The sequence below is a fragment of the Lampetra planeri genome, unplaced genomic scaffold (genome assembly GCF_965212315.1).
Source record: "Lampetra planeri unplaced genomic scaffold, kcLamPlan1.2.h2 scaffold_358, whole genome shotgun sequence".
NCBI lineage: Eukaryota > Metazoa > Chordata > Hyperoartia > Petromyzontiformes > Petromyzontidae > Lampetra > Lampetra planeri.
In genome coordinates this window covers 5,142-22,748 of record NW_027615181.1, presented here as the reverse complement: position 1 = coordinate 22,748, position 17,607 = coordinate 5,142, and the positions used below count along the sequence as shown (strand labels likewise).

Here is a 17,607-nt window from a genome sequence, read left to right as displayed (position 1 = left end):
ACACTCACACTTACACACAAACACATACACACTCGCACACACTCACTCACACACTCGCACACACACTCACACTTACATACACACAAACTCACTAGCACACACACTCACACACATACACACTCGCACACACTCGCACACACTCTCACACACTCTCACACACTCACAGACACACTCACACACACTCGTACACACACTCACACTTACACACAAACACATACACACTCACTCACACACTCGCACACACACTCACACTTACATACACACAAACTCACTAGCACACACACTCACACACATACACACTCGCACACACTCTCACACACTCACACAGACACACTCACACACACACACTCACACTTACATACACACAAACTCACTAGCACACACACTCACACACATACACACTCGCACACACTCTCACACACTCACACAGACACACTCGCACACACACTCGCACTTACATACACACAAACTCACTAGCACACACACTCACACACATACACACTCGCACACACTCTCACACACTCACAGACACACTCACACACTCACACACACTCGTACACACACTCACACTTACACACAAACACATACACACTCGCACACACTCACTCACACACTCACACACACACACTCACACTTACATACACACAAACTCACTAGCACACACACTCACACACATACACACTCGCACACACTCTCACACACTCTCACACACTCACAGACACACTCACACACTCACACACACAAACTCACTAGCACACACACACTCGCACTTACATACACACAAACTCACTAGCACACACACTCACACACATACACACTCGCACACACTCTCACACACTCACAGACACACTCACACACACTCGTACACACACTCACACTTACACACAAACACATACACACTCGCACACACTCACTCACACACTCGCACACACACTCACACTTACATACACACAAACTCACTAGCACACACACTCACACACATACACACTCGCACACACTCGCACACACTCTCACACACTCTCACACACTCACAGACACACTCACACACACTCGTACACACACTCACACTTACACACAAACACATACACACTCACTCACACACTCGCACACACACTCACACTTACATACACACAAACTCACTAGCACACACACTCACACACATACACACTCGCACACACTCTCACACACTCACACAGACACACTCACACACACACACTCACACTTACATACACACAAACTCACTAGCACACACACTCACACACATACACACTCGCACACACTCTCACACACTCACACAGACACACTCGCACACACACTCGCACTTACATACACACAAACTCACTAGCACACACACTCACACACATACACACTCGCACACACTCTCACACACTCACAGACACACTCACACACTCACACACACTCGTACACACACTCACACTTACACACAAACACATACACACTCGCACACACTCACTCACACACTCGCACACACACTCACACTTACACACAAACACATACACACTCGCACACACTCACTCACACACTCGCACACACACTCACACTTACATACACACAAACTCACTAGCACACACACTCACACACATACACACTCGCACACACTCTCACACACTCACAGACACACTCACACACACTCGTACACACTCGTACACACACTCACACTTACACACAAACACATACACACTCGCACACACTCACTCACACACTCGCACACACACTCACATACACACAAACTCACTAGCACACACACTCACACACATACACACTCGCACACACTCTCACACACTCACAGACACACTCACACACTCACACACACTCGTACACACACTCACACTTACACACAAACACATACACACTCGCACACACTCACTCACACACTCACAGACACACTCACACACACACACACATATACACACACTCACATACACACTCGCACACACTCACTCACACACACTCATACTTACACACAAACACATACACACTCGCACACACTCACTCACACACTCACAGACACACTCACACACACTCACTCGCACACACACACATATACACACACTCACATACACACTCGCACACACTCACTCACACACACTCATACTTACACACAAACACATACACACTCGCACACACTCACTCACACACTCACAGACACACTCACACACACTCACTCGCACACACACACACACATATACACACACTCACATACACACTCGCACACACTCACTCACACACACTCATACTTACACACAAACACATACACACTCGCACACACTCACTCACACACTCATAGACACACTCACACACACTCACTCACACACACACATATACACACACTCACATACACACTCGCACACACTCACTCACACACACTCATACTTACACACAAACACATACACACTCGCACACACTCACACACACTCATACTTACACACAAACACATACTCACTCGCACACACACTTACACACATACACTCACACACACTCACACTCACTCACTCACATACTCACACACTCACACACACACTCACACACTCACTCACTCACACACTCACTCACTCACACACTCACTCACTCACACACTCACTCACTCACACACTCACAGACACACTCACACACACACTCACTCGCACACACACTTACACACACATACACTCACACACACTCACACTCACTCACTCACATACTCACACACATACACACAGTCACATACGTACAAAGACAAAGAACCCCCCTATAGCCTTATCAGACTGTAGGGGCAAGTGCTGCTAGTAGCGAGTAGCAGCAGCGGCGTCTATGTACTACACACACCACACACAGACAAAGATCCCCCAGGTGGCCTCCAGCAGGGCTGTAGGGGCAAGTGCTGTTAGTAGCGGGTAGCAGCAGCAGCGCCTATGAAGGCTACCGGCACTGTGGCTACACACACCACCACCACTACACCACCACCACTACACCACCACCACTACACCACCACCACTACACCACCACCACTACACCACCACCACACCACCACCACTACACCACCACCACTACACCACCACCACCACTACACCACCACCACTACACCACCACCACTACACCACCACCACTACACCACCACCACTACACAGCCACCACTACACAGCCACCACTACACCACCACCACTACACCACCACCACCACTACACCACCACCAGTACACCACCACCACTACACCACCACCACTACTACTACACCACCACCACTACTACACCACCACCACTACACCACCACCACCACTACACCACCCCCACCACTACATCACCACCACCACTACCACTACGCCAGGTAGCTCGTTTGAGGCTGAGTCGACCTAGTGGAGGCCCAGGACAGGTTCATAGTGAGTCTATGTGAGTGAGTCTATGTGAGTGAGAGTGAGTCTATGTGAGTGAGTGAGTTCATGACAGTGAGTGAGTGTGAGTCTATGAGAGTGTGAGTGAGTGAGTTTACGTGAGTCAGAGTGGAGTGAGTGTGAGTGTGTCTGTGTGTGTGTCTGTGTGTGTGTCTGTGTGTGTGTCTGTGTGTGTGTCTGTGTGTGTGTCTGTGTGTGTGCGGCAAAACAACCCCCTACCTCCTCGCGGTGCCGGACGGGCAACGCTGTCGTGGGCAGTGCTGTGGGGGGGAGGGCCAATTCCGATTGGCCCTCTCCCCTCATGGCGTCTGTGACCACCACAGTGGCTAAACGGGGGCTTTGGATGAGTGCGAGGGGCTGGTAACCCCTCCACCTTCAATAAATTACCACTAAACCACGACTGAAATATCTAACTAATAAACTTGTGCCGGAGGCCCCGGGGGTACAGGCGTCTATGACGTCTCCTGGCCAAATCCCACTTGGCGGAGCCAGGAGATTGAATCTTTACCCTCGAAACAAAAAAGACACTGCGGGTGGCCACGTGGAATGTTTGAACGCTCACTTGCGGAGGAGAGGCTGCCACTCCTCTGTCGGGAGCTGGACCGGTACCACCTGGATCTCTGTGGCATTCAGGAGGTCCGGTGGACCGGCTCTGGCTCCTGCCACCATGAGGGGTGGACAGTCCTCTACTCGGGGCAGGAGACTGCCAAACAACAGGGAGTGGCTCTTCTTCTGAACAAAAGAATGAAGGGGGCGTGGGAGCGTGGAAGTGAGGTGTGGGAAGCAGCAAGCCCCAGGCTACTTTGGGCTCGCCTTCCCATCAACCAGAGGCGAGGAGTGGTGGTCGTGGTTACTTATGCCCCCACTGAAGACGAACATCCATGGAGGGATGCAGGCAAGGCTGATGAGTCAAATGCCTTCTATGACCTCCTGTCACAGGTGCTAGCCCCTCAGGACAGTCATCTTGTTGGGTGACTTCAATGCCCGAGTTGGTCATGATGCTGGCACCTGGTCTGGAGTGATTGGAAGGCATGGGCCAGATCAGCTCAATAACAACGGTAGGAGGCTGCTAGATTTCTGTGCAGCCCATGGGCTTGTAATTACCAACACGCTGTTCCGGCATCGGCGCATCCATACAACATCATGGATGCATGCCGGGTCCAAGCAAGAACATCTGCTAGACTATGTAATGACGGACCAGCGGATGCGGGCCCATGTCCTTGACACCAGGACCTACCGTGGAGCTGATCTGCCCTCTGACCATCGACTAGTCATCTGTAAGATGCGCCTGCCATTCTTCCACTGTACACCCAGGACCCCATTCAAATCCAAGGTGGCCTGGTCTCAGCTCGCTGATGAAAGTTGCAAGTGAGAATTTCATCATTGCTTGCAGCTGGGGTTGGCATCGTCCCCCACTCCTCCTGATGTCGAGGGGAAATGGTCGAGGTTTAGGACTGTGGCTCATGCAGCTGCAATGGCTGCTTTGGGTACACGATCCCGACCTCCCCAGAAACCCTGCCTGACAGAGGAGGTGTTCAAGCTGGCTGAGAAAAAGTGACAGGCCCACTCTCATCGGCTACAGCATCCCACATCAGAGAATGAGGAGGCTTACCGCAGCCTTCGCTCGGAGGTTCGGAGAGCCGTGAGGCGCTGCAAGGATGGATTGTGGTCGCGGGTTGCTGAGAAGATGGAATCTGCCTCAATGGCCCACGATCACAAATCCCTATTTAATTCCATCAAAAAAGTAACCTACAGCGCCACACCTATTACCACCATTAGGGGGGGAAACGGTGATTCAATCTCCGACCCCCAGGAACAGGTTTGGAGATTTGCTCAGCATTTATGTGAAGACCTGGGGGAGGGGAAATCCCTCCACATGGAAAACATCGTGGCACAAAGTGGGGATGACCCTGCTGAGGCTGCGGTGCCTCAAATATTGGAAGAGGAAGTCACCCCTTGTGAGTGGCTGTCTGAGGTGCCATCTGTTGAGGAAGTACTGACGGCTATCCAGAGTCTGAGACCAGGAAAGGCACCGGGCAGAGATAATCTCCCACGCAATATGCTGAGGGAGGGTGGCGTTTGTGCACAGACTGCCCTACGTGACATCATATCAACAGTCTGGACCGCTGGACGGGTTCCGCAGGACTGGAAGGATGCCCTGGTGGTCCCCATCTTTAAGAAGGGGGACCGTACCGACTGTAACAACTACAGGGGCATCTCACTCCTAAGTGTGCCGGGAAAGGTCCTGGCAAGGATTATTCAACACCGCCTTGCCAGGCACGCTGAGGAGAGGCTTGCGGAGCCCCAATGTGGTTTCAGGAAAGGGCGGTCCTGCACAGATGCCATATTTTCTGTCCGTTTGCTACAGCAGAGGTGTAGGGAATTCCAACAAGACCTACATCTCTGCTTTATTGACCTGGTCAAGGCCTATGATACCATCAGTAGTCCTGGGCTCTGGGTTGTTCTTCGTGCATTCGGAGTCCTTGACCCGCTGCTCACGATTATTAAGGACCTTCATGATGGTGAGCAGGCCCGGGTAAAACTACGTGGCCAGGAGTCAGAGCCATTCCCTGTACACCTTGGGGTGCGACAGGGTTGTCCTCTGGCTCCAACATTATTTAACATCTGTTTCGACCGCGTAGTTCGTGGAGCCTTCAGCAGTTGTACCGGAGGAATTTCCATCCGGTACAGATACAATGGGAGGCTGATAGATGCCCAGGTGCGGTCAAGGGATGGCTCCCTATTGGTCAACCACGTTATGTATGCCGATGACCTGGTAATTGCGGCTCACTCAGAGGAGGAGTTGGAGACGCTGCTGCTGAAACTGGAGCGTGCCACTAAGAGGTGGGTATTTTGTACCATCGGGCACTCCACCCCACAACTCCCAATCAGTGATGGGGCAGTTGTGGAGAGAGTGGAGAGTTTCCCATACCTGGGCAGTGTGCTCATGACCGGCTCCAGTTTAACAGCAGAGGTCTCCCTCTGAATCAGTCGAGCGGCATTATCTTTTCATCGGTTGCGTAACGCTGCGTGGAAGCTACCCGGTTTGTCGCTCCGCACGAAGCTTCGGGTCTTCTCGGCCACAGTCATTCCCTCCCTTCTCTACGCTTGCGAAACGTGGACCCCCCTAATGGAACATCTTCGCCGGTTGGAAACATTTAGGCTGGCCTGCCTACGATCCATCCTGGGTTTAACCAGGCTGGATTGTGTGAGGAGCTCACAAGTCCTTGAAAGATGTGGACAAAGTCCCATCGGTGAGCTCCTCCGGCAGGCAAGGCTTCGTTGGCTGGGTCATGTAGCCCGCATGTCCAGCCACCGCATGACCAAACAGCTTTTGTTCGGCCGGATCGAGGGGGCTAAACGGGCGCGGCACGGGCTAGAGAAGAGATGGAGTGATGTGGTACAGGAGGACGTGGAGCTGAGTGGACTTGCCGATGACCGGTACCAGCGGTGTAAAGATCGGCCTCAGTGGAGGAGGCTCGTGAAGGACGCTACTGGGCAGTTGGAGGCAGTCGCCCTCCAACAACAACGGAGGGCGGAGGAGCGACGCTCACAACAACGAGCGGAGCGCCGGGTGGCTAAAGCACAGCAAGTTGGCACAGTAGGGGGCACAGGTGGTGCATCAGCCAGTCATCTCGGTCGTCTCGGTCAGTCGACCCGTGGCACCTGCTGGGTCTGCCCCGTGACCTCCTGCCAGCGGGCGTTCGACACTTCACGTGGCCTCAGGGTGCACATGGCCTGGCACAAGCGTCGTGGTGACGTCACCGCCACTTAGTGGCGAATGGCGGTTGTTGTTGTTGTGTGTGAGTGTATGTGTGTGTATATGTGTGTATATGAGTGTGTGTGTATGAGTGTGTATGTGTGAGTGTATGTGTGTGTGTGTATATGTGTGTATATGAGTGTGTGTATATGAGTGTGTGTGTGTGAGTGTATGTGTGTGAGTGTATGTGTGTGTGTGTATGTGTGTATATGAGTGTGTGTGTATGAGTATATGAGTGTGTGTGTATGAGTGTATGTGTGTATGAGTGTATGTGTGTGTGTGTATGAGTGTATATGTGTGTATATGAGTGTGTGTGTATGAGTGTATGTGTGTGAGTGTATGTGTGTATATGAGTGTGTGTGTATGAGTGTATGTGTGTGAGTGTATGTGTGTGTGTATATGTGTGTATGAGTGTGTGTATGAGTGTGTGTGTATGAGTGTATGTGTGTGAGTGTATGTGTGTGTATGTGTGTATATGAGTGTATGTGTGTGTGTATGTGTGTATGTGTGTATGAGTGTGTGTGTGTATATGAGTGTGTGTGTGTTTAGTGCAGGAAATGGCCTTGTTTGTCCCCACATACGGAACCCATTACTGCGTTTCCCATTACAGCGCTCCTTCTCACCCACACAGCACAGGCACACACACACAGACACACACACAGTCACACACACAGTCACTAAACTACACAGACACACACACAGACACACACACAGTCACACACACAGACACACACAGTCACACACACAGTCACACACACAGACACACACACACACACAGTCACACACACAGACACACACAGTCACACACACAGTCACACACACAGTCACACACACAGTCACACACACACAGTCACACACACAGACACACACAGACACACACACAGTCACACACACAGACACACAGACACACACACACACACAGATACACACACACAAATACACACACAAATACACACACAGTCACACACACACTGACACACAGTCACACACACAGTCACACACACAGTCAGTCACACACACACACAGTCATACACAGATAGACACACACACACAGTCACACACACACAGTCTCACACACACATACACAGTCACACACACAGTCACACACACAGTCACACACACAGAGTCACACACACACAGTCACACACACACTGACACACAGTCACACACACAGTCAGTCACACACACACAGTCACACACAGATAGACACACACAAATACACACACACAGACACACACACAGATACACACACACATAGACTCACACACACACACAGTCACACACACAGTCACACACACAGCCACACACAGTCTCACACACACACAGTCACACACACAGTCACACACACACACAGTCACACACACAGTCACACACACACACAGTCACACACACAGCCACACACACAGCCACACACACAGCCACACACAGTCTCACACACACACAGTCACACACACACATACACAGTCACACACACAGCCACACAGTCTCACACACACACAGTCACACACACACACAGTCACACACACAGACACACACACTCAGTCACACATGTTGATGATGATGCTGATGATTATACTGAGGATGATATTGATGCTGATGATGCTAATGATTATATTGATGATGATGATGATGCTGATGATAATATTGATGATGCTGATGATTATACCGAGGATGATATTGATGCTGATGATGCTGATTATACTGAGGATGATGCCGATGATGATGCTGATGATTGTACCGAGGATGGTGCTGATGATTATACTGAGGATATTGATGCTGATGATGCTATTGATAATGCTGCTACTACTACTGCTGCTGATGCTGCTCCTTCTGATGATGCCGCTGCTGATGATGCCGATGATGATGCTGCCGCTGCTGATGATGATGCTGATGCTGCTGCTGATGATGCTGCTGATGATGATGCTGATGCTGCTGCTGATGATGCTGATGATGATGCTGATGATGTTAATGCTACTGATGATGTTGATGATGATGCTGCTACTGCTGATGATGCTACTGCTGCTGATCCTGCTGCTGTTGCTACTGATGACACTGCTACTGATAATGATGCTGATGATGCTGCTGATGATGAGAGAGATGATGATGCTGCTGATGATGCTGCTGCTACTGATGATGATGCTGCTGATGATGCTGCTGCTACTGATGATGATGCTGCTGATGATGCTGCTGCTACTGATGATGATGCTGCTGCTGATGATGCTGCTGATGATGATGCTGCTGCTGATGATGATGCTGCTGATGATGCTGCTGCTACTGATGATGATGCTGCTGATGATGCTGCTGCTGATGATGCTGCTGCTACTGATGATGATGCTACTGATGATGATGCTGCTGATGATGATGCTACTGCTGCTGATGCTACTGCTGATGATGCTACTGCTGATGATGCTACTGCTGATGATCCTGCTGATGATGCTACTGCTGCTGATGCTACTGCTGCTGATGCTACTGCTGCTGATGCTGCTGCTGCTGATGCTACTGCTGATGATGCTACTGCTGCTGATGCTACTGAAATGCTGTTGCTACTGATGACACTGCTACTGAAAATGATGCTGATGATGCTGCTGCTAATGACACTGCTGATGCTGCTGATGATGATGCTTATGATGCTTATGATGATGCTGATAATGCGGCTACTGATCATAATGATGCTGCTGATGATGATGATGCTGCTGCTAATGACACTGCTGATGCTGCTGATGATGATGCTGATGCTTATGATGATGCTAAAAATGCGGCTACTGATCATAATGATGCTGCTGATGATGATGCTTATGATGCTTATGATGATGCTGATAATGCGGCTACTGATCATAATGATGCTGCTGATGATGATGCTGATGCTTATGATGATGCTAAAAATGCGGCTACTGATCATAATGATGCTGCTGATGATGATGCTTATGATGCTTATGATGATGCTGATAATGCGGCTACTGATCATAATGATGCTGCTGATGATGATGCTGATGCTTATGATGATGCTAAAAATGCGGCTACTGATCATAATGATGCTGCTGATGATGATGCTGGCACAGCTACTGATGCTTCTGATGAGAGATATGCTGCTGATGACACTGCTGATGATGATGCTGATAATGCTGCTGCTACTGATGATGATGCTGCTGATGCTGCTGATGCTGCAACTGATGATGATGCTGCTGATGATGAGAGAGATGATGATGCTGCTGATGATGCTGATGATGCTGCTGCTACTGATGATGATGCTGCTGCTGATGCTGCAACTGATGATGATGCTGCTGATGATGAGAGAGATGATGATGCTGCTGATGATGATGCTGATGATGCTGCTGTTGCTATTGAAGATGATGCTGCTGCTACTGATGATGATGCTGCTGATGCTGCTGCTGATGCTGCAACTGATGATGATGCTGCTGATGATGAGAGAGATGATGATGCTGCTGATGATGCTGATGATGCTGCTGCTACTGATGATGATGCCGCTGCTGCTGCTGCTGCTACTGATGATGATGCTGCTGCTGATGATGCTGCTGCTGCTGATGATGATGATGCTGCTGCTGCTACTGATGATGCTGATGATGAGAGAGATGATGCTGTTGCTACTGATGATGGCACTGCTGATGATGATACTGCTGCTGATGATGTTGATGCTGCTGCTGCTGATGTTGCTGCTGCTGATGCTGCTGATAATGGCACTGCTGATGATGATGATACTGCTGCTGATGCTGCTGCTGCTGATGATGATGCTGCTGCTGATGATGATACTGCTGCTGATGCTGATGATACTGCTGCTGATGCTGCTGCTGATGCTGATGTCCACTCACCTGCTCATCAAACCGCTGGATGACAGCGCTCACCCACTCGGTGGGTTTATGGGCCGCCATGGCAGCTCCTCACCACCAGCTCCTCACCACTTCGTCTTCCTCACCAGCTCCTCCTCCTCACCAGCTCCTCACCACTTCGTCTTCCTCACCACCAGCTCCTCACCAGCAGCTCCTCACCACTTCGTCTTCCTCACCAGCTCCTCCTCCTCACCAGCTCCTCACCACTTCGTCTTCCTCACCACCAGCTCGTAGTCCCCTCACCACCTCACCCCGTCTGCTCACCCCCTAGTCAGCTCGTCTCCTCACCCTCCCCCCCCCCCTCCTCACCACCTCACCAGCTCGTGATCTTCCTCACCACCACCTCACCACCACCACCACGTCTCCTCACCCTCACCACCACCTCACCCTCACCACGTCTCCTCACCTCCTCACCACTACCTCACCACCACCACCTCACCACCTCACCACCACCACCTCACCCTCACCACGTCTCCTCACCTCCTCACCACTACCTCACCACCACCACCTCACCACCACCACCTCACCCTCACCACGTCTCCTCACCTCCTCACCACTACCTCACCAACCACCTCACCTCACCACCTCACCTCACCTCACCACCACCTCACCCTCACCACGTCTCCTCACCTCCTCACCACCACCTCACCACCGCACCTCACCACCTCACCACCACCACCTCACCCTCACCACGTCTCCTCACCTCCTCACCACTACCTCACCACCACCACCTCACCACCGCACCTCACCACCTCACCTCACCACCACCTCACCCTCACCACGTCTCCTCACCTCCTCACCACCACCTCACCACCGCACCTCACCACCTCACCACCACCACCTCACCCTCACCACGTCTCCTCACCTCCTCACCACTACCTCACCACCACCACCTCACCACCGCACCTCACCACCTCACCTCACCACCACCTCACCCTCACCACGTCTCCTCACCTCCTCACCACCACCTCACCACCGCACCTCACCACCTCACCACCACCACCTCACCCTCACCACGTCTCCTCACCTCCTCACCACTACCTCACCACCTCACCTCACCACCGCACCTCACCACCTCACCACCACCACCTCACCCTCACCACGTCTCCTCACCTCCTCACCACCTCACCTCACCACCTCACCACCACCACCTCACCTAGTCTCCGCCTCTCTCGCCTCCCCCTCAGTGCCCGCCGCCATCACAAGGAGCCGCGGCGCCTGAGGCTCGCACTGCGCATGCGCGGGAAGTGGAGGGGGGGGGGGTGATGGGGGGAGGGGCAAAGGGGGGCAGTTGAGGGGGAGTTGGCGGGAGGAGGCGGAGCGGAAGTGGGCGGAGACAATGAGCGGAAGTGGGCGGAGACAATGAGCGGAAGTGGGCGGAGACAATGAGCGGAGGTAACGGGATGGGGAGGGGCGAACAAAGGGAGTGGGCGGAGACAATGTCAGGGAGTGGGCGTGGTTATGCTAATGCTACAGCAGGGGAGGGGCCGTTTTAACTTCATGGGGCTATACTAAAGAGGGGGGTGGGGCTATGCTAATGAGGGGGTGGGGCTATACCAATGAGGGGGTGGGGCTATGCTAATGAGGGGGTGGGGCTATGCTAATGAGGGGGGTGGGGCTATGCTAATGAGGGGGTGGGGCTATACTAATGAGGGGGGTGGGGCTATGCTAATGAGGGGGATGGGGCTATGCTAATGAGGGGGGTGGGGCTATGCTAATGAGGGGGTGGGGCTATGCTAATGAGGGGGGTGGGGCTATGCTAATGAGGGGATGGGGCTATGCTAATGAGGGGGTGGGGCTATGCTAATGAGGGGATGGGGCTATGCTAATGAGGGGGTGGGGCTATGCTAATGAGGGGGATGGGGCTATGCTAATGAGGGGATGGGGCTATGCTAATGAGGGGATGGGGCTACGCTAATGAGGGGGTGGGGCTATGCTAATGAGGGGATGGGGCTATGCTAATGAGGGGGATGGGGCTATGCTAATGAGGGGGGTGGGGCTATACTAATGAGGGGGTGGGGCTACGCTAATGAGGGGGTGGGGCTATGCTAATGAGGGGGTGGGGCTATGCTAATGAGGGGGTGGGGCTACGCTAATGAGGGGGTGGGGCTATGCTAATGAGGGGATGGGGCTATGCTAATGAGGGGGTGGGGCTACGCTAATGAGGGGATGGGGCTATGCTAATGAGGGGATGGGGGCTATGCTAATGAGGGGGTGGGGCTATGCTAATGAGGGGGTGGGGCTATGCTAATGAGGGGGTGGGGCTACGCTAATGAGGGGGTGGGGCTATGCTAATGAGGGGATGGGGCTATGCTAATGAGGGGGTGGGGCTATGCTAATGAGGGGGTGGGGCTACGCTAATGAGGGGGTGGGGCTATGCTAATGAGGGGGTGGGGCTATGCTAATGAGGGGGTGGGGCTATGCTAATGAGGGGATGGGGCTATGCTAATGAGGGGGTGGGGCTATGCTAATGAGGGGGTGGGGCTATACTAATGAGGGGATGGGGCTATGCTAATGAGGGGGTGGGGCTACGCTAATGAGGGGATGGGGCTATGCTAATGAGGGGGTGGGGCTATGCTAATGAGGGGGTGGGGCTACGCTAATGAGGGGATGGGGCTATGCTAATGAGGGGATGGGGCTATGCTAATGAGGGGGTGGGGCTATGCTAATGAGGGGATGGGACTACGCTAATGAGGGGGTGGGGCTACGCTAATGAGGGGGTGGGGCTATGCTAATGAGGGGATGGGACTACGCTAATGAGGGGGTGGGGCTATGCTAATGAGGGGGTGGGGCTATGCTAATGAGGGGGTGGGGCTATACTAATGAGGGAGTGGGGCTATGCTAATGAGGGGATGGGGCTATGCTAATGAGGGGGTGGGGCTATGCTAATGAGGGGGTGGGGCTACGCTAATGAGGGGGTGGGGCTATGCTAATGAGGGGGTGGGGCTACGCTAATGAGGGGATGGGGCTATGCTAATGAGGGGGGTGGGGCTATACTAATGAGGGGGTGGGGCTATGCTAATGAGGGGATGGGGCTATGCTAATGAGGGGGTGGGGCTATGCTAATGAGGGGGATGGGGCTATGCTAATGAGGGGATGGGGCTATACTAATGAGGGGGTGGGGCTATGCTAATGAGGGGATGGGACTACGCTAATGAGGGGGTGGGGCTACGCTAATGAGGGGGTGGGGCTATGCTAATGAGGGGATGGGGCTATGCTAATGAGGGGGATGGGGCTATGCTAATGAGGGGGTTGGGGCTATGCTAATGAGGGGGGTGGGGCTATGCTAATGAGGGGGTTGGGGCTATGCTAATGAGGGGGTGGGGCTATGCTAATGAGGGGGTTGGGGCTATGCTAATGAGGGGATGGGGCTATGCTAATGAGGGGGATGGGGCTATGCTAATGAGGGGGATGGGGCTATGCTAATGAGGGGGGGAGGGGCTATGCTAATGAGGAGGATGGGGCTATGCTAATGAGGGGGGTGGAGCTATGCTAATGAGGGGGGTGGGGCTATGCTAATGAGGGGGATGGGGCTATGCTAATGAGGGGATGGGGCTATGCTAATGAGGGGGGTGGGGCTATGCTAATGAGGGGGATGGGGCTATGCTAATGAGGGGGTGGGGCTATGCTAATGAGGAAGATGGGGCTATGCTAATGAGGGGATGGGGCTATGCTAATGAGGGGATGGGGCTATGCTAATGAGGAAGATGGGGCTATGCTAATGAGGGGATGGGGCTATGCTAATGAGGGGATGGGGCTATGCTAATGAGGAAGATGGGGCTATGCTAATGAGGGGATGGGGCTATGCTAATGAGGGGATGGGGCTATGCTAATGAGGGGGATGGGGCTATGCTAATGAGGGGATGGGGCTATGCTAATGAGGGGATGGGGCTATGCTAATGAGGGGATGGGGCTATGCTAATGAGGGGATGGAACTATGCTAATGAGAGGGATGGGGCTATGCTAATGAGGGGATGGGGCTATGCTAATGAGGGGATGGGGCTATGCTAATGAGGGGATGGGGCTATGCTAATGAGGGGATGGGGCTATGCTAATGAGGGGATGGGGCTATGCTAATGAGGGGATGGGGCTATGCTAATGAGGGGATGGGGCTATGCTAATGAGGGGATGGGGCTATGCTAATGAGGGGATGGGGCTATGCTAATGAGGGGATGGGGCTATGCTAATGAGGGGATGGGGCTACGCTAATGAGGGGATGGGGCTATGCTAATGAGGGGATGGGGCTATGCTAATGAGGGGATGGAACTATGCTAATGAGGGGGTGGGGCTATGCTAATGAGGGGATGGGGCTATGCTAATGAGGGGATGGGGCTATGCTAATGAGGGGGATGGAGCTATGCTAATGAGGGGATGGGGCTATGCTAATGAGGGGATGGGGCTATGCTAATGAGGGGATGGGGCTATGCTAATGAGGGGATGGGGCTATGCTAATGAGGGGATGGGGCTATGCTAATGAGGGGATGGGGCTATGCTAATGAGGGGATGGGGCTATGCTAATGAGGGGATGGGGCTATGCTAATGAGGGGATGGGGCTATGCTAATGAGGGGATGGGGCTATGCTAATGAGGGGGATGGAGCTATGCTAATGAGGGGATGGGGCTATGCTAATGAGGGGATGGGGCTATGCTAATGAGGGGGCGGGGCTATGCTAATGAGGGGGTGGGGCTATGCTAATGAGGGGATGGGGCTATGCTAATGAGGGGGATGGAGCTATGCTAATGAGGGGGTGGGGCTATACTAATGAGGGGATGGGGCTATGCTAATGAGGGGATGGGGCTATGCTAATGAGGGGGCGGGGCTATGCTAATGAGGGGGCGGGGCTATGCTAATGAGGGGATGGGGCTATGCTAATGAGGGGGATGGAGCTATGCTAATGAGGGGGTGGGGCTATACTAATGAGGGGATGGGGCTATGCTAATGAGGGGATGGGGCTATGCTAATGAGGGGATGGGGCTATGCTAATGAGGGTGATGGGGCTATGCTAATGAGGGGATGGGGCTATGCTAATGAGGGGATGGGGCTATGCTAATGAGGGGATGGGGCTATGCTAATGAGGGGATGGGGCTATGCTAATGAGGGGATGGGGCTATGCTAATGAGGGGGATGGAGCTATGCTAATGAGGGGATGGGGCTATGCTAATGAGGGGGTGGGGGTATGCTAATGAGGGGGCGGGGCTATGCTAATGAGGGGGTGGGGCTATGCTAATGAGAGGGGCTATGCTAATGAGGGGGTGGGGCTATGCTAATGAGGGGGTGGGGCTATGCTAATGAGGGGTTTGGGGCTATGCTAATGAGGGGGTGGGGCTATGCTAATGAGGGGGTGGGGCTATGCTAATGAGGGGGTGGGGCTATGCTAATGAGGGGTTTGGGGCTATGCTAATGAGGGGGTGGGGCTATGCTAATGAGGGGGGCTATGCTAATGAGGGGGTGGGGCTATGCTAATGAGGGGGTGGGGCTATGCTAATGAGGGGGGCTATGCTAATGAGGGGGTGGGGCTATACTAATGAGGGGTTTGGGGCTATGCTAATGAGGGGGTGGGGCTATGCTAATGAGGGGGATGGGGCTATGCTAATGAGGGGATGGGGCTATGCTAATGAGGGGGATGGGGCTATGCTAATGAGGGGATGGGGCTATGCTAATGAGGGGTTTGGGGCTATGCTAATGAGGGGGTGGGGCTATGCTAATGAGGGGGATGGGGCTATGCTAATGAGGGGATGGGGCTATGCTAATGAGGGGGTGGGGCTACGCTAATGAGGGGTGGGGCTATGCTAATGAGGGGGGTGGGGCTATACTAATGAGGGGATGGGGCTACGCTAATGAGGGGGTGGGGCTACGCTAATGAGGGGGTGGGGCTATGCTAATGAGGGGATGGGGCTATGCTAATGAGGGGGATGGGGCTATGCTAATGAGGGGGATGGGGCTATGCTAATGAGGGGGATGGGGCTATGCTAATGAGGGGGATGGGGCTATGCTAATGAGGGGGATGGGGCTATGCTAATGAGGGGGTTGGGGCTATGCTAATGAGGGGGTTGGGGCTATGCTAATGAGGGGGTTGGGGCTATTCTAATGAGGGGATGGGGCTATGCTAATGAGGGGGATGGGGCTATGCTAATGAGGGGGTTGGGGCTATGCTAATGAGGGGGTTGGGGCTATGCTAATGAGGGGATGGGGCTATGCTAATGAGGGGGATGGGGCTATGCTAATGAGGGGGATGGGGCTATGCTAATGAGGGGGTTGGGGCTATGCTAATGAGGGGGTTGGGGCTATGCTAATGAGGGGGTGGGGCTATGCTAATGAGGGGGTTGGGGCTATTCTAATGAGGGGGATGGGGCTATGCTAATGAGGGGGGGAGGGGCTATGCTAATGAGGGGGATGGGGCTATGCTAATGAGGGGGGTGGAGCTATGCTAATGAGGGGATGGGGCTATGCTAATGAGGGGATGGGGGCTATGCTAATGAGGGGGATGGGGCTATGCTAATGAGGGGATGGGGCTATGCTAATGAGGGGATGGGGCTATGCTAATGAGGGGGTGGGGCTATGCCAACGAGGGGTTTGGGGCTATGCTAATGAGGGGGTGGGGCTATGCTAATGAG

General features: G+C 53.2%; 1 protein-coding gene across 1 annotated transcript in view; it reads right to left on the bottom strand.

Moving 5' to 3' along the window:
• The window catches only part of LOC144740949 (neurofibromin-like), a gene marked incomplete at its 3' end in the record, with an annotated part of 55,325 nt that extends 44,084 nt beyond the window's left edge, over window positions 1-11,241 (bottom strand). Inside the window, exon 1 of the mRNA XM_078623640.1 lies at window positions 10,976-11,241. Within this exon, the coding sequence (XP_078479766.1) occupies window positions 10,976-11,035 (60 nt within the window). The remainder of the gene's footprint in view (window positions 1-10,975) is intronic.
• Between the last annotated feature and the right edge of the window lie 6,366 nt (window positions 11,242-17,607).